The 25,000-nt window shown below is 44.1% G+C and overlaps 2 protein-coding genes across 4 annotated transcripts in view; both read right to left on the bottom strand.

Moving 5' to 3' along the window:
• Nucleotides 1-6,951, bottom strand: part of celsr2 (cadherin, EGF LAG seven-pass G-type receptor 2) — a 58,091-nt gene extending 51,140 nt beyond the window's left edge. For both annotated transcript variants that reach the window (XM_084416735.1, XM_084416736.1), the window contains exon 1: nt 3,372-6,951. In XM_084416735.1, coding sequence (XP_084272861.1) covers nt 3,372-6,861 — 3,490 coding nt within the window. In that variant the 5' untranslated portion in view covers nt 6,862-6,951. The remainder of the gene's footprint in view (nt 1-3,371) is intronic.
• A 1,999-nt stretch (nt 6,952-8,950) lies between these two features.
• Nucleotides 8,951-22,472, bottom strand: capzb (capping actin protein of muscle Z-line subunit beta). 2 transcript variants are annotated; one of them, XM_084416165.1, is made up of 10 exons: nt 22,295-22,472; nt 16,104-16,193; nt 14,895-15,016; nt 14,084-14,197; nt 13,871-14,012; nt 13,662-13,778; nt 13,514-13,579; nt 11,195-11,271; nt 10,026-10,120; nt 8,951-9,673 (listed from the first exon to the last, which is right to left on the bottom strand). In XM_084416165.1, exons 1-9 carry the CDS (start codon nt 22,295-22,297, stop codon nt 10,027-10,029), a joined length of 825 nt encoding a protein of 274 aa, XP_084272291.1. In that variant the 5' UTR covers nt 22,298-22,472; the 3' UTR covers nt 8,951-9,673; nt 10,026. The 2 variants fall into 2 exon arrangements, with proteins under 2 accessions (XP_084272291.1, XP_084272290.1); XM_084416164.1 differs by lacking the exon at nt 10,026-10,120 and having other exon boundaries at nt 22,295-22,471.
• Between the last annotated feature and the right edge of the window lie 2,528 nt (nt 22,473-25,000).

The raw sequence follows: 25,000 nt of genomic DNA, 5'->3' as shown, positions 1-25,000 counted from the left end.
CCAGAAAATCATGCTAACACACACTCAACACACAAACCGGCCTGACCGCCAGAAAATCACGCTAACACACACTCAACACACAAACCGGCCTGACCGCCAGAAAATCACGCTAACACACACTCAACACTGAAACCAGCCTGACTGCCAGATATATTAATTATAACAATAACTAGAATGTACATTTCCTGAAGAAAATGCGAAGTGGTGCTTGCAGTGGCAAAATTCACCACTGGCCAGATGCTAACACAATTAACATGTTGTGATACCATGATATACCACGGTTTAACATTATTTCCCACGATTTACCATGTTTCTAAGATGATTTACTACGATTTACCACATTCCAGCATGATTTACTATGATTGACATGTTGTTAGAATGATGCTAGCATGATTAGCATGTTGGTAGCATGATACTAGCATGATTAGCATTTGTTAGCATGCTTTTAACAAGATGCTAGCATTATTAGCATTTTGCTAGCATGTTTTTAGTTAGATGCTAACATGATTAGCATGTTGCTAGCATGATGCTAGCTTGATTAGCATGTTACTAGCATGATGCTAGCTTGATTAGCATGTTTGCTAGCATTATGCTAGCCCGATTAGCATGTTGCTAGCATGATTATCATGTTGTCTGTGTGGTTGCTATGGTGTTGCTAGGTGGTTGCTAGGGTATTATGGGTGGATGCTTTGGCAAGCACCACTAATTATTATATTATTACAATATCTTTAGGATTCTGTGTGTGTGTGTGTGTGTGTGTGTGTGTGTGTGTGTGTATGTAAGTGTGTGTGTGTGTGTGTGTGTGTGTGTGTGTGTGTGTGAAGAGCTCAGTGTGACGTGTTCATGAACACAAATCCCATCTCAGTGTTTCATCACTGAAGGCTTTACTGCTATTTACTGTGTGGATTTACAGCGGCAGAGAGAGAACATCAGCGTCTGATAATCTCTCACACAGATGCTGGAAACACACACACACACACAAACTCTCTCACACAGATGCTGGAAACACACACACACACACACACACAGACACACACAAACTCTCTCACACAGATGCTGGAAACACACTCAAACACACACTCACACACACACACACACACACACACACACACTCTCTCTCTCTCGGCGTGGCACTGACACACACACTCAGCAGGTGTGATGCGAGCACTGAGTCCTGCTCTCTGATAGGCTGGGGCGAAGCACCAGCTGTTAACATGTATGAATCGATCTATAACGCGCACACACACACACACACACACACACACACACACATCACTAGGGGCTCTTCCTCTTTCATTAAAGACACTCTCGAGGCATCGGGACGAGCTAACGAACGCTAACGGTTCTTACACATCTGACCTTTGACCCTCAGGCACCACAGACACAAAGAGCAGCTGAAGCTCAACTCGTAATTTAACCGCATATAAAGCAGGGCTCGTCAATGAGGAGGTCCTGACGACCCCGGGGCCAGTTGCTCCACTGCACTACATACATGTTTTTAAGGGATACCTACAGTATATTGAACAGAACTGTTGCTAATTCTGCGTGCTCAAACATGTTAGCAAAGAGAAGTCATTTATTTGAGCTTCTGTTCGAATTGCAATGGTCTAGATTTGATCATTTCTGTCAGCGCCCTTAAAACTCAGCAAATCAGACATATTTCTGCAGTTTTGTCTCATAATAATTGGCCTGCAATGTATCTTTCCGTCAGAATGCACAAAAATCATATGAAGCCAGTCGAGCGTGTTTCCCCGGAGGCCACAGTCACGCTATCACGTGAAGAACCGCCCGCTACACACACACACACACACACTCACTCACGACTAACGGTTAATGGAGGAAGATCTGCTTCAATGTCAAACAACCTGAAGGAAATGGAGACAGATCCGCTAAACCAACATCCGTGTCCCGCAGCGACTCGCTTGCTCATGTATTAATCCCGCGCAGAGGTCATGTATTATATATCAGCGAGAGCTACAAATGCACACATGTCACGCAAGCCTCACACAAAACTGCTGGAGAAGCACATGTAGAGTTGTCAAAAAGTATCTGTGAAAGTGTCAGAAAGTGTCAGTGTCAGTGTCAAATTTGCCCTTTTTTTGGGTGTGAGCCGTTTTTGTGTGTGTCCCTTTAAATGCAAATGAGCTTTAGCTCCGCCTCTGTTCAGAAGAGGGCGGAGTCTTTACACAAGCTTCAGAAACTCCGGCAATAACAAAACAGGCCAATCTCACTCAACCAGAATCCCAAAATAACCAGTAGCGAGTGCAGCCTTACGGAGAGATGAAAAGTTATTAGCGTATGTCGTGTGTTTGATGTCCAGTGTTGCTGAGCAGAAATACATAGGCTAATCATGTTTCTCTCGTCTCCTCAAAGTTGCGTTGAATTTTCTCCTCAGCGTAAAGATTAAGAGCTTCATCTATCACTGTTTTACATGTTTGTAGAGTTAGTTTCTGGAGTAAATATATAGGCTATAATCTGTGTGTTTAGATTTTTTTTAAATGGTGGTGCTGGTGTTTCGCGTGCCAATCAGAAAACACTACCGTCACGGATAGTTCCTATAGTTCTGGTTTAGACCGACTCTGAAGTAGGAGTAAATTAGTTCCTCCAAAAGGAGTTCCTAGAACTAAAATCGTTCCTAGTTCCTGCGGTGCGAACACGCCAAAATCCGGGAACTTCCGCCAATAGTTCTAGGAACTATTACCCCTTTTCCACCAAAAGGGTGGTTCGGAACTGGTGCTGGTTCAAAGTTGGTTCAACTTGCGAACCTTCTCAGAACCTGTTTGTTTTTCCACTGACTAGAGAACCGGTTCTTTGGCCGTCGAAACACAAAGAACTGGTTCGCGAGTAGGCACCGGCTCCGAACCGGCACCAGCACTGCCTTGGTGGAAAAGGGGTATATGAGAAGGTTCCTCCAGTGCGAAAGCCCCTTATATATTTACTCCACAAACTAACTCTACAAACTTTTAAAACAGTGATAGATGAAGCTCTCAATCTTTACGCTGAGGAGAAAATCCAACGCAACTTTGAGGGGATCAAGAGAAACATGATGATGTATTTCTGCTCAGCAACACTGGACATCAAACACACGACATACGCTAATAACTATTCATTACGGTCTACTTTCTATGTATACTATGTGTATGTGTTCTATGTGTACTTTCTAAGCGCTGTCAAAATAAAAGTCACAACAACAAGTGTGGCTTACATCACTTCAGAGTTCCTAACGGCGGTGCGAACGCAACCAGGAAAACGTTCCTAAGAGAACCATTAGTTCTCGGGGAAACACCCTGGTGGCGAGATCCTATGACTGAATTCCTATAACTACCCGGTGCGAAAGCCCCTCTGTAGAACTGAAAGAAACAGCTTCTTACCTGAGACTGAGATCTTCATGGACGCCTCCAGCGGTCTGTTGTTGTCCAGGGCTCGGCTGAGTCGGATCTCTCCGGTGCTCCGGTTCAGAATCACCAAATTCAGCTCATTTCCCGCCTCGAAGCTGTAGTGGAGCTGATCTGAGACGTCCGGGTCGTGCGCCGGGATCCGCCCGATCACTCCCGAAGGGAAGCTGCTGGTCTTATCGGTGACGTAATTGTTAAAAATGATCTGGAAGTTCTTGAGGACGGGGATGTTGTCGTTCCTGTCGACGAGTTTGATGTGGACCGTGGCTCTGCTGACTAGTGGAGCGGATGTGGCCTGAACCACGATGACATACTCCGAGCGAGTCTCGTAGTCGAGGTCGGTCAGAGCGGTGAGCTCTCCGGAGAAGATGTCTAGTTGGAAGACCTCTGGGATATTGCCTTCGACGATTTGGTACATGATTTGAGCGTTGCTGCCTTCGTCCGGGTCTGACGCGGATATGTGAGCCACAACAAGCCCGATGGGACTGTTCTCCTCCACGAAGATATCAAACTCGTCTTTCTCGAACACAGGCGGGTTATCGTTCACATCTAAAACGGTTACTTGAATGTCAACCGGCGTTTTGAGCGCCGGAACTCCTTTATCAACCGCAAACGCTTGGAGGTTATAGATAGGCGTGTTTTCTCGGTCAAGTCGTCGTAGCGTGCGAACGATCCCCGACGTGGACTCGATGATGAAGTCGCCGTCGCCATCTTCTCCGCCCTGGAACGTGTAGAAAACTCGCCCGTTGAGGCCTGAGTCACGGTCGATCGCGGAGACTTGCAAAACGCTGGAGAACACGGGAATGTCTTCTGTAACGGAGCCTAAGTAACGATCCCGTAGGAACACGGGTGAGTTGTCATTCACGTCGTTCACGAGGATCTCAAGGTACGTAGTGTCGGATTTCTGCGGGATGCCGTTGTCTCGAGCCGTGATGGCGAGCGTGTACGAAACTTGATCTTCGTAGTCCAGCTCCAACCGCGTGGTTACGGCTCCGCTGTCCGCGTCGATGTGAAACTGAGGGATGCTATCGTCCATGAAGTATGTAATCCGAGCGTTTTCGCCCGTGTCCTCGTCCGTTGCACTGATCATCACCACTGTTGTGCCGACACCCCGGTCCTCGTTGATGTTGACGGTGTAATGTGAGCTCTGGAAGACTGGTCTGTGAGTGTTAGCATCCGTGACGTTAACGTAAACCTTCCCCATGTCGAAGCGTGTGCCGTCTGACGCCATGACGGTTAGCACGTACTGTCTCTCCAGCTTGTAGTCTAGCGGTAGTGCGAGCGTTATTAAGCCTCCGCCGCTCTGGCTGGTGATAGAGAAACGGTTTCTGGTGTTTCCGCTTGAGATCTGATACGTCACAACGCTGTTGATATCCTGATCGACGGCGGACACGGTTACGACACTCGTTCCTACAGCCGCGTCCTCGTTCAGACGCATGTAATACGCCTTTTGCGTAAACTCAGGGTTGTTGTCGTTAACGTCTAAAATGGTCATGCTAATGCTAGCGGAAGAAGACATAGCCGGCGTTCCATGGTCTCGTGCTTCCACTCCGAAGTTATAAAAGTCCACGCTTTCTCTATCCAACTCGGATGCTACGATAATCCAGCCTGTGCTGTTGTTAATGGCGAATGGGAAGTTTGGCGTAGTCTCCGTGAGACGGTATTCCAAGCGGGAGTTTTCGCCAGCATCGGCGTCTATAGCTTGAATGTGAATGACAGAGTATCCGACGGGAACGTTTTCCAGCACCGTAGCCTGGAACGGAGTGCTGACGAATATCGGCGCATTGTCGTTAACGTCAAGAACTTGCACCGTGACGAGGCCGCTGATGTTGGAGAGCGGCGGGCGTCCGCCATCTTGCGCTCGAATGCGAAGCATGTACTCTTTATTAATCTCGTAATCCAGCTGACTCACAAGGTCCAGTTTCCCTGTTTGAGCGTCGATGTAGAACTGGCCTCGCGTGTTTCCGCTCATGATGCTGAAATGGACCACGGCGTTGTTCCCCCGGTCCTGGTCGGTCGCCGTAACCTGCAGGATTTCCATGTTGGGTGTCAAGTCTTCGGGAACTTGAACGACGTAGCGTTTCTCGCTGAACTGTGGTGCGTTGTCGTTATCGTCCTCCACAACAATGCACACGGTTGCCGTAGCGCTGCGAGGCCCGGGGTCACGACCTTGATCGTTCGCTTCAACCAGTAGCATGTAGGATTCAACAGTTTCGCGGTCGACTAGACCTCGTGTGCGAATAACGCCGGAGCGGGAATCGATCTCGAATACGTTGTTAGTCCCATTGTTTAGCAAATGATAAAGGATGTTTCCGTTAACGGGAGCGTCGCCATCCGTGGCACGTACAGTCAAGACCTCGTAACCGATTTCCAAGTTTTCTCGCACGCTTTCTTTATAGTCTTCCTGTTCGAAGACAGGGTCGTGATCGTTTGTATCGCTAACCGTTACGGTGAGAGTCGCCATGGCCGTACGTCGTGGCGTTCCGTGATCCACAGCCGTGACTCTAAACACATGCGTGTCCTTCGTTTCTCTATCTAGTATCTCCACGGTGGAAACAACTCCGGTGGCTGGGTCAACAGCGAAAAGATTGTTGGAACGACTATCAAACAAGGCCTCTAAGAAGTATTCCAACCTGCCAGCTTCACCCTCGTCCGGGTCAACAGCTTTTAAAACCACTACAAAAGTCCCGGATGGTTGATTCTCTGGAACGGACACCTGATACATGGGAGGTTGAAACTGAGGGTTATTGTTGGCGTTCCTTCTCCTCCTGCTCAGAAGCCCTGAGTTTGAGCGCGCGGCCCGTTTAAGTAACGTCCTCAGGTGTGTTTGAGTGAACGGACCGCGACCCACGCGCCAGTGCGCATGCGCGACACCCGTACGTGCGCGTCCCACGCAGCGCAGTTGAAACTCTAGTATAGAGTCGCGAGGGAAACACAGCGGAGCCGAAGTAAACAAACGACCCTCGGAGACGTAAAACGCTGAAGTCCCGGTTATGTTACACTGCGTTGGGTTGCCCGGTAACACATCAAACACACGGAAAACAGCGGTCCCCGCCTCATGACACTCTGAAGCATCTATTAAACTTATAATCTCCACGTCTAGTTTTTCTTCGCGTTTGCGTTTAAGCGCGCAGTTCTTTCCGTGAACGTGCACATTATACTGGCTTGTTAAAAGGTGTCTAAACCCGGACGCCTTATCCACACAGTCCATGATCGCGTACACAGTGAACGGGTTCGAAAGAACCGATTCGCAGTTCAAAGCGCCGGAGAAAGTGAGCACTCCCGCGTCCCGGTGAAGGAAACTCTCCGCGAACCGGGGAACGATGAGCTGGTCCAGCGCGCAGGAGCCGGTGATGGCGATCGCGCTGCCCGGTCCCGCATCCTCACTCACGTGCACATCGAAACAATCCACGAGCCACGGGAGTTCAAACCACCCAAAAACAATGAGCAACAAATCCCACTTCATCGCTCCTCGCTGCTGCTCTTCCACGGAGAATGAATTACATCCAGTTTTTCCCTTCAAAGTTGGCGTGTGGAGTCTCCATGCTGATCCACGCACTGCGGTCACACACACACACGCACACACACCTCCAGTGAATCCGGGGAGGGGGTTCATTAACATAAACCTGATTCAGAGCGTCGGGAGAGAAACAGAGGGAGAGGGAGAGGGAGAGAGAGGGAGGGGGGGTGCAGTGGGGGCAGATCTCAAAAGGGCAACTGCCCCCAAGACACCCTGCCGATGCTATTCAGAAAATATATTTGCTCTGGAGAGGAAAATCAAGTCATTTTACTGAGTAAAGAATTGTATTAGACTCAGTCATATAGCGTCGAAAGAGCGTTAAAGTTGTTGTATTACTATTTAATAACAGTGCACTACAAATACACAAAGCTGCCAAGTTCCAGAAAGGCTATAAAGATGCAAATAATACTTATCCCAAAGCTAACAGGGAACGTTTTGTCAAAGTATGAACAAACGTTATTATAGTAACGTTAAGATTATTATTATTAATAATAATAATAATAATAAATTGTATTTATATCGCGCTTTTCTTATACCCAAAGCGCTAGAGCTAGAGCTAGAACGTTCGTGCAGTTATCTGATCTTTAATAATGTTCTCAAAACGTTAGCACTACAACATTTCGTTAGTGGAACGTTTGTCTATTTTTATTTTTTTATTTTTTTACGTTGCTTGTTTCAGAACGGTCTTCCTATAATGATTGCAAAATGATAAAATGGAATGTTAACGTTCGCCAAACCAAGAAAAAAGTTTAAACGTTAAAAATGGACGTTCTGAACGTTCCACTAAACCGCCAAATATTTAGGCTAATAAATTATTTTTTTAAACCTAACGATTGTGTGACTGATGATTTGGTTAGGTTATTTGATCTGCTTAGCAACATTAACATCATTAATGCACATTTATAAAGGAGCAAAATATATAAATAAATAGCTATCAATTTTAAAATGAAACAGAAATGCATCCGACGGCTAAACAAAGCCGCATATCATTCACATATTGAAATGAGTCGGGAAAAGCTCTTTCAGTTCTCCGCGTGAGAGTTGTGTGTTTTGTGTGACTGGTGCATTAGCAGAGCTCCTGAGTGGTTTAAACAATATTTGATGATTTTTTTCCCCCAGAAATGTTTGATGTTATCTTGGCGCCTCCTGCTGTCCCGAACATGTCAGCGCATGTGCAGTTATTCCGGTTTACCTCACAGATAGGTCAAATCTATTATCTTGAAATAACGAGTGTGTTTCTGAGGTACATAATAATATTTAAATACCTACCAATGCGTTTAATATTTACATTTACTGCCCTGACTCATTTAAATCAATAGCAGCACGTGCCCTGTGAACTACGTTTGTATTGGACTACCGATAGAGGACGCTGTTCCCCGGATGATGTGAAGCGGGACACGTGATCAAACGAACCTTCTCATTACAGATAATTGCTTAATAACTCTACCGGATATGATTTATATGGGGCACAATCGTTTGATTAATATTTCACGACAGGTATCTCGACCTTAAGTTTTCACATATTTTATAAAATATTCTAATCTGCCCAGCAACGGCTCGGCAAAGATTCGCGCTCTTTTTTCCTGAGGATAAAATGTCGTCCAAAAACGATAGTAATCAAAAGAAAATAACCAGTAAGAATTAATATGAAAATACTAGTGTCAAAATTTGTATAAAAAACAGTTTAAACAACAGCTCGCATTTATTGAGAGCTAAAGATTTGTCTTAAATGACTGAGAAGGAAAGTCTCCTCACCAAACAGATTTACTGGGATTATTAATTTCATTAAGATATTATTAATTAATCACCAGAGAAGATGAGAGATGAGTGTATAATCCGTGATAACGGCCTATTTACTGGATATTATCCGGCCTATTACTAATGAATTTATGCCGATGAAATATTGATCAGCGTGTAATTGACTTTATTATGTGAGAAAGAGACATGATAGTAAATGATTGTCGAGCACGGAAGCAACTTGTGAATGTTTACCAGCATTTTACAGTAACACGTTTTAAACAAACATAACACACAGTGAGTTTTTACTATTTTTATTGTAGCTGGAGGCCCTAAAACAACAAACTTGTAAGCTTTACAAAAAACAAACAAAAAATGACCAAAAAAAAAGAAAAAAAAAAAAAAAAGGACATAATCCACCCTGAAGAAAACAACGAAACCGCCTGACACTCCCAGATGGACAGAGAGAGAGAGAGACGGGAGGAATATGTTTGCTGCTTTTGTTAATGACACACACACACACTCGCACATACACACACGCTCACACTCATCTGTGTGGATTCAAACAAAACGTTTAATATTAACAGCAAAATCAATATTAATGATAGAGGTCATAATACATACATGTGTGTATATTTATATATATTTATATATATATCCCGCCTCTCCTGGAAAACTTGTTCTTCTGATGGCAGGAGCAAAGCTCCGCCCCCACGGTGATGTCATCAATCAGACACAAACAAACAGCACTGGTTTAATACTACATGATTACAGACAGAGAGAGAGAGAGAGAGAGACGGGTGCATCGAACAAAAAACAAAAAGCCTTTTCTCCTTTTTCATTTGTTTTCCCCAGACAGAGAGAATGAGGTGGAGAGACAGAGAGAGAGTGAGAGAGAGAGAGAGAGTGTGAGAGAGAGAGAGATGGTCTCTAGCTTTGCTGCTTGCGTTGGCTAAGCGCGATCATCAGGTCGTTCTTCAGAGCCTCCTGCTTCGATTTATCCGCCAGCGTCTGGACGCTCCTGAAACACACACACACACAGACATAAGAGAGGAACACACACACACACACACTTCAACGACTTTTCCACCGCAAACTGAATCAAGCGCATGAATCTGGACTGAGTTTAACGAGCTAGGGTTGGGTATCGTTTGAATTTTAATGAATGTTCCTATTTTCCTATTTTGAATTTAAATAGGAATCGGAATTTTTATTTTATAACAAGTATCTGATTCCTGACCTCAAGTATTCGATTCCCAACCCGACTTCTCACACATTAATGTTGGTGAGCTGTACCCAGAATGCACCTGCATGCAGTTAGTGTGTTTGTTAAGGAGGTCGTGCAGGCACGCGCACACACACACGCCTCTGACCCTAGTCAATGTAGATCTGACGCTGGGTCAGAACCTGAGAGAGCTCCCGCTGCAACTGACGGTACTTTTGATTATCAGGAAGAGACTCGATAGATCTGGAGCCCATCGACACAATGATAGAGAGACACACACACACAGAGAGAGAGAGAGAGAGAGAGAGAGAGAGAGAGTGAGAGAGAGAGAGAGAGAGAGAGAGACACAGACAGACAGACAGACGGGTGAAGAGACAGACAGAGGAATGAAAAACAGTGGAGAAATATGAGGAAACCTCAGCAGGGAGAGATGAAGAATCTGTAATGAATCTGTCATTTTGAATCAATCCATTTGCGACCAGAATAATGAAACAAAAACACTTATATGTAACATGGAGTGAATGACTTTAAAATAAAGAAAAACTGTTGTGGAAGTTCATATGAGAAACGTGGGTAAAAATGTAGATTTTCTGGTTCGTAGAAGGAAAACATGCAGTTCTCGCTGACTCTTCTGAATCAGAAGCATCTCAAACGTCCCCATTCCACAGCGTATGAATCTGACCCAGGCTATCATCGAGAACTACAACCAAAACTATTAATACGAGCTTTTCTGTTGACTGAAAATAAAGCTGAAATATTAGTTGAAAAATGAAACGAAAATGAAAATTGAAAGAAGTGAAGTTTAAAACTAACTAAAACTGAAATAAAGTTAGACCTTAAAAGCAATATTAAAAAAACATTAATAAAATGACAAAAGCACATACTGAGACAACTAAAAATTTTACTAAAATTAACATGAAAACTACAAAATATTAAAATAAAAGCTAATTCAAAATAATGCAACTAAAATAGAAAGTAAAATAACACTGATCTGAAGTGAGTAACGAAACATGAGTCTCAAGTACAACTGTACTAGTTCCTGGTTCACGGAGTCTGAACACGAGTGAGTCGAGAACTGTGAGCAGTTCAGTGAGTCATCAGACGGATTCTCAGTCAGCGAGTCTGAGTCGGTTCATTAAAAGAATCACTCGTATCACTCTAGTTCCTGGTTCATTTAGAGTCTGAACACGAGTGAGTCGAGAACTCAACAGATGCGGTGACTTCAGTTGTAGACTGAGGAAACGCACGAGTAGAAGAGTGAAGACCAGAGCGTCACAGAAGTCTAGTGTGGGTCGAGTGTGTGTCGTGTGATCGTACCTCAGGCCGTTCACAATGTCCTTGGTCTTGCCGAAGTATATTTCATTGAGAGTGGAGCGGATCTTGTTCTCCATGTCCTAAAAGAAATACACACACCGTTTAAACATGTATGACGACATGTGTAACCTAAACTAGCACTGAAACGAGAGTGAGTGAGTGAGTGTTTTTGAGTGAGAGAGTGAGTGTGAGAATGTGAGAGTGAGTGAGCGTGAGAGAGTGAGTGTGAGAGAGAGCGAGTGAGTGAGAGAGTGAGTGTTTGTGAGTGAGAGAGTGAGTGTTTGTGAGAGAGTGAGTGTGAGAGTGAGTGAGTGAGTGTTTGTGAGAGTGAGTGAGTGTGTGTTTGTGAGAGTGAGTGAGTGAGTGAGTGTTTGTGAGTGAGTGAGTGTGAGAGTGAGTGAGTGAGTGAGAGAGAGTGAGTGTGAGAGTGAGTGTGAGTGTGAGAGTGAGTGAGTGAGTGTTTGTGAGAGTGAGTGAGTGAGTGAGTGAGTGTTTGTGAGAGTGAGTGAGTGAGTGAGTGTTTGTGAGTGAGTGAGTGAGTGAGTGTGAGAGAGTGAGTGTGAGAGAGTGAGTGTGAGAGAGTGAGTGTGAGAGTGAGTGAGTGAGAGAGTGAGTGTGAGTGAGTGTTTGTGAGAGTGAGTGAGTGTGAGAGAGTGAGTGTGAGAGTGAGTGAGTGAGTGTTTGTGAGAGTGAGTGAGTGAGTGAGAGAGTGAGTGTTTGTGAGTGAGAGAGTGAGTGTTTGTGAGAGAGTGAGTGTGAGAGTGAGTGAGTGAGTGTTTGTGAGAGTGAGTGAGTGTGTGTTTGTGAGAGTGAGTGAGTGAGTGTTTGTGAGTGAGTGAGTGAGTGAGTGAGTGTGAGAGTGAGTGAGTGAGAGAGAGTGAGTGTGAGAGTGAGTGTGAGTGAGTGTGAGAGTGAGTGAGTGAGTGTTTGTGAGAGTGAGTGAGTGAGTGAGTGAGTGTTTGTGAGAGTGAGTGAGTGAGTGAGTGTTTGTGAGTGAGTGAGTGAGTGAGTGTGAGAGAGTGAGTGTGAGAGTGAGTGAGTGAGAGAGAGTGAGTGTGAGAGTGAGTGTGAGTGAGTGAGAGAGTGAGTGAGTGAGTGTGAGAGTGAGTGAGTGTTTGTGAGAGTGAGTGAGTGTGAGAGAGTGAGTGTGAGAGTGAGTGAGTGAGTGAGTGAGTGTGAGTGTGAGAGTGAGTGAGTGAGTGAGTGAGTGAGTGAGTGTGAGAGTGAGTGAGAGAGAGAGAGAGTGAGTGTGAGAGTGAGTGAGTGAGTGTTTGTGAGAGTGAGAGAGTGAGTGTGAGAGTGAGTGAGTGAGTGTTTGTGAGAGTGAGTGAGTGAGAGAGAGTGAGTGTGAGAGTGAGTGAGTGTTTGTGAGAGTGAGTGAGTGAGTGTGAGAGAGTGAGTGAGTGAGTGAGTGTTTGTGAGAGTGAGTGAGTGAGAGTGAGTGTGAGAGTGAGTGAGTGAGTGTTTGTGAGAGTGAGTGAGTGTGAGTGAGTGAGTGAGTGAGTGTGAGAGAGTGAGTGTGAGAGTGAGTGAGTGAGTGAGTGAGAGTGAGTGTGAGAGTGAGTGAGTGAGTGAGTGTTTGTGAGAGTGAGTGAGTGAGTGTGAGAGAGTGAGTGTGAGAGTGAGTGAGAGAGAGTGAGTGTGAGAGAGTGAGTGAGAGAGAGTGTGAGAGTGAGTGAGTGAGTGTTTGTGAGAGTGAGTGAGTGAGTGTTTGTGAGAGTGAGTGTGAGAGAGTGAGTGTGAGAGTGAGTGAGAGAGAGTGAGTGTGAGAGAGAGTGTGAGAGTGAGTGAGTGAGTGTTTGTGAGAGTGAGTGAGTGAGTGAGTGAGTGTGAGAGAGTGAGTGTGAGAGTGAGTGAGTGAGTGAGTGTGTGTTTGTGAGAGTGAGTGAGTGAGAGAGAGTGAGTGTGAGAGTGAGTGAGTGAGTGAGAGAGTGTTTGTGAGAGTGAGTGAGTGAGTGTGAGAGAGTGAGTGAGTGAGTGAGTGAGTGAGTGTGAGAGAGTGAGTGTGAGAGTGAGTGAGAGTGTTTGTGAGAGTGAGTGAGTGAGAGAGAGAGAGAGAGTGTGAGTGAGTGAGTGAGTGAGTGTGAGTGAGTGAGTGTGAGAGTGAGTGAGTGTGAGAGTGAGTGAGTGAGTGTGAGAGTGAGTGAGTGAGTGTGAGAGTGAGTGTGAGAGTGAGTGTGAGAGTGAGTATGAGAGTGAGAGTGAGTGAGTGTGAGAGTGAGAGTGAGTGAGAGTGAGTGAGTGTGAGAGTGAGTGAGTGTGAGAGTGAGTGAGTGTGTGTGAGAGTGAGTGAGTGTGAGAGTGAGTGAGTGAGTTTATCACCTCCACCAGGCGTCCGATGTTGGCAATGTGAGGGGAAGATTCGCCGACTGTCTCATCTTTCTCCATCTGAGAGACACACACACAGGTCAGCAGCACACAGTAACTGGACACACGAGTATAAGTGTGTGAGTGTGTGTGCGAGTGTTACCTGTCGAGTGAGGCTGCCGCCCAGGTTCATGGTTCCAGAGCCGGTTTTGGTGGTCTGAAGCCACAGCATGACGGTGGATGTGAGTTTATAATGGGCCGTGCGGCCGCTGGACTTCTCCTGAAACATGCACACACACACACACATTCACACACACTTCCTGTATCGCTGCCATTGCAAATGACATTACTTCCTGGATGTGTGTGTCTCACCTGCACCTCCACCACATGGATGGAGTCCCAGCATCCCTTGATCTTCTTGGAGCCGTCACCAGCCTTCTTGATGAGGATGACTCCAGCGAACCCGTGATCCAGATCCCACAGGTAGACGGAGGAGACCCCGCCCTCGAAGTACCTGTGGGTGGAGCAGAGCGCATAAGCCAATGGCAGCGCGGCGGGCGCTGAGGGGGAGGGGCTTGTACTCACAGGTCTCGGTACTGGTCGAAGGCGTTGTTGGCCTCCACCTCCAGCTTCCTGAGCCGCGCGGAGGGCATCGCTCCATCGTCGATCGGGGGCTCGTACTTATTACTCCAGGGGGATCTGGGACACGCAAACACACACGTGACATCAGAGCGTGCAAACACACACGACATCAGAGCGCGCAAACACATACGTGACATCAGAACGCACAAACACACACGTGACATCATCAGAGCACGCAACACACACACGTGACATCATCAGAGCACGCAAACACACACGTGACATACACTCACACACTCCATTTTTTTTTTCTGGATTAAATATTTTCCATTGTAATCGCTCTGGAATGGTTAAATTAAGTTTTAGTAATCAAAAATCATGTCTAATTAAAATTGTGAAACGTATGCAATTTAACAACAATTTATTAAGAGTTTAACAAATAATATTTGTAGGGCCCTATGAAATATATTTTATTTTCCCAAATTCATTTTTAATTTTTCTGGAATCCGTTTTTCAAAGGTTTAATTAAACTTGAATAACCAAAAAGCACATTTAATCCACTGAATAAAAAAAACTGTAACTTCATTTATTACAATTTTAACAGTAATAGTTTTAGTTTTAAACTACTAAATGTTTTAGCATTTCAGAAATGCTGTTGTGCGTTTTAATTTCTGTATTCGTGATTTAATACAAATTCATCATCAAAAACAGCGGTAAATCAAACGACATTAACAATTTACTGAATACTTTAAAATGTTAAAGTTCCTGGTTGTGTTCTGTCATGTACGTGAGCATGGAGTGGTTGACCTCTGACCTGTAGGAGTCGCCGTCGCGGTTGTAGTCGCACAGCAGATAGTCTTTGCCCACGACTTTATCACGAGCGATCTTCAGCGGCTGATCCACAGATGACAGCAGATCTTCACACAGGCTGGGCACCTGAACACACACACACACACACACACACACACACAGAACAAATGATTCACCCTGCTGGAGAGGAAGTGGATTCCTGTCACACACTCATTACTGAACCATCAAGTGTCACACACACACACACACACACACACACACACACACTGAGAGCCGTTCACTCCTGCTGCGTGACTGACACCAGCGCTAATAACCGCTAACAACAGACCGTTGCGTATCATGAAAATACCATTCCAGGCTTTACTTCTAAACTCTGAAGTGTTTCTCTGGGCGTAACAGTGTGAGGGATTTACCGGAGACGTCTGAGTGAAACTCTGTGCTCGGGCAAACTCTCCTGAAGTCACATTTAACATTTAGTGCATGAGATTCACGGATGATCAGCAGTGGAACGTTTGCTCATTAAAAAAACTACTCAGATTTTTTGTTAAAAGAAATTAAGAAGAAATAAATTCTAATATGACAAAAAAATTAAGATGAAAAACTGTTTAAGTTTTAAATTGTATTTTATATTTATTTCAATTGACAAATATATATATATTTTTTATAAAATAGGTTTAAGTTTAACTAAAATTACTAAAACCTTAAATTAAATTAATATAGAAAATGTTCTAAAAAAACAAACAAAAACTAATAAAAATGACAAAAGCACAGAATTAATACACACACACACACATCTCAGACTGTGAAAAAAAAAAAAAATATATATATATATATATATATATATATATATATATATATATATATATATATATATAAATAAAAATATAAATTAAAGTTAAACAGAAATATATAAAAAACAAATCTAATAAAAGCACATAACAAAATGGCTAACCCTAAAATAAATATAAAAGACTAAACAGAAATATAAAAAAACTATAAAAGCATAAAAATTGCAAAAGCTCAAATGAAAACAACAGACATAAAGATCAGTATGAGCGTATAGAAATAGCACTAATGTTCTTCACACAGAGCATCACAAGACCTCAGAAGAGTTCAAACGCTTGAGTCTGTAATTTCTGGAGATGTTTCGGGGCTTGAAGGAAGGACACACACACACACACACACACACACACACACACACACACACACTGACCAGGTCGATGAGGTCGCTGAGGTTCTTCTCGATCTGTTGCGGCGGCAGACGCCTCATCAGGTCCAGCGCACAGTCCAACTGCTGCTCGTTCTGGAGACACACAGGAGAACACATCAGTGTAACACACACACACACACACACACACACACGAGAACACATCAGTGTAACACACACACACACACACGAGAACACATCAGTGTAACACACACACACACCGCTCACAGCAGCTTACACATACACACATTACAGGACAATCAAACACACACACGAGAACACATCAGTGTAACACACACACACACACCGCTCACAGCAGCTTACACACATTACAGGACAATCAAACACACACACACACAAGAACACATCAGTCACACTATGATCGTTTCCACAAAAATATGAATCTTTTCTCAACACTGATAATCATAACTGTTTCTTGAGCATCAGATCACCACATTAGAGCGCTGATAATAGCGCTGAATTAGCACAGCTGGATAAACGCACTCATGATGGACAGATGCACGCTTTTGAGCTTCAATCTGTTGGTTGCGATCCACTGCCACTATAAAGCTTGGAAGAGCAGGACATTTTGTAATATAACTGTGTGTTCGTCTGAGAGAAGAGATGAGCTGAGGGAGAGCAGACCAGGGCCTGATGTTTGTGTGAAAGTCAACTATCCTGGAACGGGTTAACTAGTCCTGCTTTAGTTCTGGCTCTGAATCAGAGAGTAAGTGAGTGGTACCTCATCCAAACACCTACTGCTCCTGACACCCCGTTTACACTCGTGTGTGTGTGTGTGTGTGTGTGTGTGTGTGTGTGTGTGTGAGGGGTCAAAGGGCACGCAGGGATCCAAACCACCTGCTCCGGGCCTAAATGTGGTTCGCTGAGAGCAGAACATCTAAACATGAACTCTCTCGCTGCTGAAGTTATAAACACCAGTCTCCAGGTTTAGACTGAGGAGAACCTGCTCTTTCTCTCGCCGCTACATCTATATATCCAATCTCAGATGCTTCATCTGTCAACACACTGCACACACTGACTAAACCCTCTAACACACACAAACTACAGGGAGACTCAACCGACGGCCGATCAAATCCTGATAAATGTTGGCGTGAAATAAACACTTCCACAGCATTACCAGCAGAGTTTACAAAGACCACTTACATCACCTAAAGCCCAACAGAACCAGTCAAACCCATCAGACTCAGAAATATGACACCTTTAAACACTGACCACCCAAAGCCTCTAAACAAACCTACAACTTAAACCCCAAAATATCAAACTCCCAAATCCCAGAGGACGGTAAAACCTACAAAGATTTCGGGATGTACCGATATCAACATTTTGGCCGATGCCGATAACCGATAATTCTTTATATTTTAAAGCTGATAACCGATATATCGGCCGATAAATCTAAATCCAATTTTTCATATAATTTTTGAGAGCCTGATTACAAAAACAAAAGCCTCATCATTAAAATCCATGTTCCAAACACACCATTATAATGTTCTCGTTACGATCTTACCGATATGACAGACTTGCAAATGTTGAACTGAACTGTATTTCAATCATATTTCAAGGACTTCAGAAGCATCCTGTTGAACAGTGCGCATCTGAAGGAAATAATACAGTATTTATCGGCCGATAACATTAAAAATTAACATATATCGGCCGATACCGATATGGTGGCCGATATATCGTACAAATATTAAACCATCAAAATACCAGCTAAAAGCAAACCCATCAAACACTAAAAACCATCTGACAGTAAAACTCAAATGTCAGACACATCAGTACTAACCCTTCAAACACTGACCCCAAACATAAGCACCTAAATATCAAACTCTCGAACCCTAAAAGTCTAACGGGGCATTTACACGAGTCACGACCTACTAAAAACAGAAGAGCATTTACTGTGCATTTTCGCACATATACAGACGATCCAGAGCCCGTCTACAGAGAGCCTGGCCACTCCCTATTAAGTCCTATTGTACCGGATGTTGGTTGTAGTTCCACCAGAGCTCCACTGGGGGCGATCGCCATGAGTGCAGAATGAATGGGAGTCTATGGGGCTAGACGGCTAAATGTGTCTCTTTCACCCGATTGCCGTTGAGAAATCTCAGATTTGATTGTAGGTTTTGCCAGTTCAACATGGGTTACAGGTCGAAAGTTGAATGAACGAGTACTTCTGTCCTTTCGATTTCTTACAGGTTGAGTTGTTGTTGCCCATAACACGCTAGCATTCTGCTAATTAACGCTGATTGGTCAGTGAAGGACTGATTACGGCCAGAGATACCGCTTGATGGTCTTTTAAAACAACAAAACCTCTTCTAGCACGTGTGTTTACCTGTGTCAGCTGTGTGTGTTTGCCTGTGTCAGCTGTGTTGTGTGTTTACCTGTGTCAGCTGTGTGTGTTTGCCTGTGTCAGCTGTGTTGTGCGTTTCCCTGTGTCAGCTGTGTTGTGTGTTTACCTGTGTCAGCTGTGTGTGTTTGCCTGTGTCAGCTGTGTTGTGTGTTTACCTGTGTCAGCTGTGTTGTGTGTTTCCCTGTGTCAGCTGTGTTGTGTGTTTACCTGTGTCAGCTGTGTTGTGTGTTTACCTGTGTCAGCTGTGTTGTGTTTACCTGTGTTGTGTGTTTACCTGTGTCAGCTGTGTGTGTTTACCTGTGTCAGCTGTGTTGTGTGTACCTGTGTCAGCTGTGTTGTGTGTTTCCCTGTGTCAGCTGTGTTGTGTGTTTACCTGTGTCAGCTGTGTTGTGTGTTTACCTGTGTCAGCTGTGTTGTGTGTGTACCTGTGTCAGCTGTGTTGTGTGTACCTGTGTCAGCTGTGTTGTGTGTACCTGTGTCAGCTGTGTTGTGTGTTTCCCTGTGTCAGCTGTGTTGTGTGTTTCCCTGTGTCAGCTGTGTTGTGTGTTTCCCTGTGTCAGCTGTGTTGTGTGTTTCCCTGTGTCAGCTGTGTTGTGTGTTTCCCTGTGTCAGCTGTGTTGTGTGTTTCCCTGTGTCAGCTGTGTTGTGTGTTTCCCTGTCAGCTGTGTTGTGTGTTTACCTGTGTCAGCTGTGTTGTGTGTTTACCTGTGTCAGCTGTGTGTGTTTACCTGTGTTGTGTGTTTACCTGTGTCAGCTGTGTGTGTTTACCTGTGTCAGCTGTGTTGTGTGTACCTGTGTCAGCTGTGTTGTGTGTTTCCCTGTGTCAGCTGTGTTGTGTGTTTACCTGTGTCAGCTGTGTTGTGTGTTTGCCTGTGTCAGCTGTGTTGTGTGTTTGCCTGTGTCAGCTGTGTTGTGTGTTTCCCTGTGTCAGCTGTGTTGTGTGTTTCCCTGTGTCAGCTGTGTTGTGTGTTTCCCTGTGTCAGCTGTGTTGTGTGTTTCCCTGTGTCAGCTGTGTTGTGTGTTTCCCTGTGTCAGCTGTGTTGTGTGTTTCCCTGTGTCAGCTGTGTTGTGTGTTTCCCTGTGTCAGCTGTGTTGTGTGTTTCCCTGTGTCAGCTGTGTTGTGTGTTTGCCTGTGTCAGCTGTGTTGTGTGTTTGCCTGTGTCAGCTGTGTTGTGTGTTTACCTGTGTCAGCTGTGTGTGTTTACCTGTGTTGTGTGTTTACCTGTGTCAGCTGTGTGTGTTTACCTGTGTCAGCTGTGTTGTGTGTACCTGTGTCAGCTGTGTTGTGTGTTTACCTGTGTCAGCTGTGTTGTGTGTGTACCTGTGTCAGCTGTGTTGTGTGTACCTGTGTCAGCTGTGTTGTGTGTACCTGTGTCAGCTGTGTTGTGTGTTTCCCTGTGTCAGCTGTGTTGTGTGTTTCCCTGTGTCAGCTGTGTTGTGTGTTTCCCTGTGTCAGCTGTGTTGTGTGTTTCCCTGTGTCAGCTGTGTTGTGTGTTTCCCTGTGTCAGCTGTGTTGTGTGTTTCCCTGTGTCAGCTGTGTTGTGTGTTTCCCTGTGTCAGCTGTGTTGTGTGTTTCCCTGTGTCAGCTGTGTTGTGTGTTTCCCTGTGTCAGCTGTGTTGTGTGTTTCCCTGTGTCAGCTGTGTGTGTTTCCCTGTGTCAGCTGTGTTGTGTGTTTGCCTGTGTCAGCTGTGTTGTGTGTTTACCTGTGTCAGCTGTGTGTGTTTACCTGTGTCAGCTGTGTTGTGTGTTTACCTGTGTCAGCTGTGTTGTGTGTTTACCTGTGTCAGCTGTGTTGTGTGTTTACCTGTGTCAGCTGTGTGTGTTTACCTGTGTCAGCTGTATTGTGTGTTTGCCTGTGTCAGCTGTGTGTGTTTACCTGTGTCAGCTGTGTTGTGTGTTTACCTGTGTCAGCTGTGTCGAAGCCTCGAGAGAGAGAAAAGAAAGTGCAGAGTGCGAAAGCACCAAAGTGACTGAAGGATTGCCGTAAAGCAGTATCTCTGGTTGTACGATGTGTATGACGTCATTGACATTTTAAAAGACTTTTTAAAGCAAATAAGTGACTCTAAAAAATCTAACACCCAGCAGTGTGTAATTTCTTTGCATCTCCTGTCGAATACAACATTCAAATGACTAGACAAAAAATTATATTATATATCGCCAGCGATAATTAATGCGATATGGCTCAGCTTGTCAGTTAACTACGACTCTTTGTAGTAAATGCCGCTCCATCTGAAAGCAGGTGATGGCGATTTACTACTAATCAAGGAACCGGCTTTACTGACGAGATGCGCATAACAATCTCACGATTTAAATCGCCCAGCCCTATCCACTCGTCCTGTGAGCGCCCTCATGTGGAGCCAGAGTGGAACTGCACTCGTCCTGTGAGCGCCCTCATGTGGAGCCAGAGTGGAACTGCACTCGTCCTGTGAGCGCCCTCATGTGGAGCCAGAGTGGAACTGCACTCGTCCTGTGAGCGCCCTCATGTGGAGCCAGAGTGGAACTGCACTCGTCCTGTGAGCGCCCTCATGTGGAGCCAGAGTGGAACTGCAACCAGTTCAGAAGCCGGAAGTTTACTGAGAGTGGAAGTTCTCCCCTTATTAGACATTCTCTGGACGATCGTTCACACGGATCCGTGAGAACTGTTAAACGGCTGTGTTCTGCTGTCCGGCCAGTAGATGGCGACGTCACTGCGTAAAGAAACCGTAACGCTATTGAACACGTAACACACGTGCATGATTAGCGCTTTTGTAGTTTACACAGAGACGATAATGCTATAGTTTTAAAGTCTTGCACTTTAAATCCTGTTTTTAAAAGTTTGCGTTTTCCGGCCCCCAAAACGCCATTGTTGTGTAAATGAACGGCCAAAACGGATTAAAAGTTCTCAGTTATCGTATAAACAGCTCCTAATACTAAACCCGAACCCGCCAGTCCTGAACACTGAAACAACGAGTGATATATTGATATTAACATGGACAGTTTACTGACGGCAAACGTGACGCGTTCACACCGCGAGCCTTCGAGCTCAATCCAGATTCACTGCTCGGATCCGATCTTCCTCTATATCATGTTTATGTCGTTTAATTTTATTGTTGTATTTTATATGTAATTTTGTGTAATTTTCCTGTACAACACTTTGGTCAACTTTGGTTGTTTTAAAGTGCTTAACAAATAAAGTTTGTTTGGATTGGATATAGCCGTTCACATTGTGGTTTTAAATGTGGACCGATGTCAGATCAGATTCCAGTGTGAACGGATCATGATCCTGAACAAGAATGTAAACACGTCAGTCTATTACTAACTAAAACACTCAAAAACTCAACTAAACCCTGATAAAACCCATCAAACAAATGAAAGAAAATAAACCCCAACATTACCTAGAACACCTAACCCCTAAACTCCCAAATCAAACCCAAACAAACAATTCAGCAAATACTAAAACCCACAGAGACCAACTCTAGATATTACACGAAACCCTCAGATGTACAGCTAACATCTCATCCAACACTAGCAATACTGAGGAAAAGCCAAATACTCATCAAACACTAAACTAAGCAAACACACCCTCAGATATTACACTCAGACAGCAGACACATAAACACTGAACATAGAGAACAGATGAAGACTCTAACAACAAACCCGAGAACCCCTAAAGCAGTCAGTGTTAGTTTCTCCGTGTTTTGAAGGATTCCGTGTTTTATATTAGTGTGTGTTCTAGTGTGTGTGTGTGTGTGTGTGTGTGTTCGGTTCTCGGCTCAGATTCTGCGAGGGGCAGCGCGGCTCTTCCTAAAACGGGCATCGACCCAATAAGGCGCGCCCCCGCGGGTCTCTCACCATGTCTGCTGCTCTCGGGCTCGGTTCTGCGGGGCTGAAGGCGTGCTCGGCTCGGCTCGGCTCGGTTCGCTGTGCGGGTCTGCTTCAGTGTGTCTGGACGCGGTTCTGCTTCGACTCTCTGACGGAACCCAGCCCTGTCAGCGCTTCACTTCCTCATCCGGGCTCCTGCGGGGGAGGCGCGCGATGCACATCCGGGTCATTCCGCTGCGAGACCGCGTTGGCCAATTACAGGCGCTCGAGTAAGGCATGGCCAAATATAGAAGAAAAGGGGCGTGGCGGAAACTGGGTGGGCGGGGCGCGGGCGGCAGGGGGCGGCAGAGAGCAGCGCTCATTACTGTTATTACTCTAGTCGTTATAATATACAAATATAGATATAGATATAGATATAGATATAGATATACTCAGAATGACAGTTTAGAATGCACATTTTCACATTTTAAAAATTACTTTCAATTGGAACAAACAAGCAAAACAAAAAAGCGCTTAAAACATGTAAAGCTTTGAAAGCACTGGATTTTATGTTATATTTCTATTTTTTTATTTCTATTTTTGTTATTCATTTATTTTCTTTCATTTCATGGCAGCTAATGTTAATGTGATAATGTGAATTTGTAATACCTCTTGTTCTCATGGCATTGAATAAAATAAATAAATAAAAATAGATAGATAGATAGATAGATAGATAGATAGATAGATAGATAGATAGATAGATAGATAGATAGATAGATAGAGGTTAAAATAAAGTCAATTGTAAGTAATAAATTAATTACATATACGTTTTAACGCATTCGCATATCATATTTCACTCTTGTGAACATTACATATTTGATCAATTATTTATGTCAATTCTGTTATGTTTTTAAAAGCAGTTATGACATATTCTTAAGCTAGGATGTTTTATTAATTATTTACATTTTATTTATTCTTTATCGACTGCTTTAATTACTAAAAATTAAATTTAAACAGGGCAAATGCAGAAAATATGCTAGAGGGCATAATTTCAGTATATTATAACAGTGATAATATTATTCCATAAATGTTTCATATTTTACAAAGGCAGAGAACCCAGTGAGACTCTCGCGATATCTGCAGAGCTGCACACTGAGCAGGACGCGGAACTCTCGCGATATCTGCAGAGCTGCACACTGAGCCGGACGCGGAACTCTCGCGATATCTGCAGAGCTGCACACTGAGCAGGACGCGGAACTCTCGCGATATCTGCAGAGCGGATGATCAGTGGGACCGCGGGCTCGCGGAAAGCGCGATCACGAACGGCTAACAGTCTACTTTACACGGTATACTGACAAACATAATCACTTACATTTATTATAAACTACATAAACTACAGCAAGAAGTTTACTTCTGGACCGAGACGCGTCTGTGAAATTTTATGAAGCTGTAAATCATGACTCATGGCAAATAAACATGAATGTGGTTATTTTTTCATATTTATCTAAAACCTGTTAACGCTCAGTGCAGTAGCGGGCTCTTTTTATTGCCTTTTTTCCTCATGTTTTTGTAATAGCCATAAATTAGATATCATTCGAAAGCTTAAAACAATCAAAATTCATCCTGTGAAAACCGGTTTTAAATTCGACTGCGTTTTAGTGGAAACAGTAACTTACTTTAAAACCTTTTAGCGACTCTATTTTTGTGAGATCAACTTCCAATTTGGTTTATTTAAACTATGTATGTGTGTGTGTGTGTGTATGTGTTGTATTACAAAAGTTTACTTCAGTACATTTGCTTTGAAATTCAAACTTCTTTAACTTGCACTTAAATTTTGTAAAGTTCTTTCATGATTGACAACCATTAAATAAATAAAAATCGTGTGATAATATCATTAGATATTGATTCAATTAATGAATCATCACCTATACCTCAGTCAACTGGTGCTTTTTTTGAACTAGGCCTATTATTTAAACGAATGACTGTTTTCCCATCAAAATGAATGCGTTTCAGGAAAATAGTTTATTTGTACTGATATAAAACTATGATATGTGATGTAAAATATAGAATCAGAAATGCTTCCTTCATTTCAGGCGATGATAAACATGAATATTTCCCAGTAAAACTGCGTTCGGGCACGTCTGCTGTAATTAAAACCCTTCATTCCACTGTTCTCTTCAGTAACTCTGAAGTTGACGTCTCGTGACATCTCGTTTCTGGCACTGACGGCTTGTTATGAATGTGTGTGTCAATCACACTGCTGCGTCTCAAACAAACAAACTCCAAAGCTTCACCTCAGGCCAGAAACAGGCATGTTTGGCCCGCTCCCGATGTTCACTGTGTGATCTCGCAGTAAACCGCAGGACTCTAGGGGGCGATAGAGTTTCCTCGAGGTGCGGCGGACGATGCAGAAATGCTAAGAATGCAGCGAGTAATGAATTGCGCTTATTTTGGAACACAAGCTTTGCGTTCATGTAGTTTGTATCGGGCCTTGCTGTGTGTTTGGTGTGTGTGTGGACGTGTGGGGGTCAGATCCACACGTGTTTCTAATGTGTTTGATTTAACTTCTCTGTCCTGGACGAGATTGAATCGTAAAACATCTCGAGCAAAAAGTGAAAAAAGATGGCATTCTGATAATATGAGCTGGACGGATGGAGAAATGAAGGATTGGAGAGCTTTACCCTCAGGGCCACTGCTCACATGTGTGTGTGTGTGTGTGTGTGTGTGTGTTTAGGCTCGCGTTCTGCCAAACTGAAA

This window comes from Rutilus rutilus, assembly GCF_951802725.1.
Source record: "Rutilus rutilus genome assembly, chromosome: 8".
NCBI classification, from domain to species: Eukaryota; Metazoa; Chordata; class Actinopteri; order Cypriniformes; family Leuciscidae; genus Rutilus; species Rutilus rutilus.
The sequence above is the reverse complement of the archived record's forward strand: the minus strand, read 5'-3'. Positions and strand labels throughout refer to the sequence as shown.

Coding starts and splice junctions, on each gene's coding strand:
- capzb (XM_084416165.1), bottom strand. Junction 14,198..14,894: donor CGCGACGGCGACTCCTACAG/GTCAGAGGTCAA, acceptor TGCGTGTCCCAG/ATCCCCCTGGAGTAATAAGT. Junction 13,779..13,870: donor TCCATGTGGTGGAGGTGCAG/GTGAGACACACA, acceptor TGCATGTTTCAG/GAGAAGTCCAGCGGCCGCAC.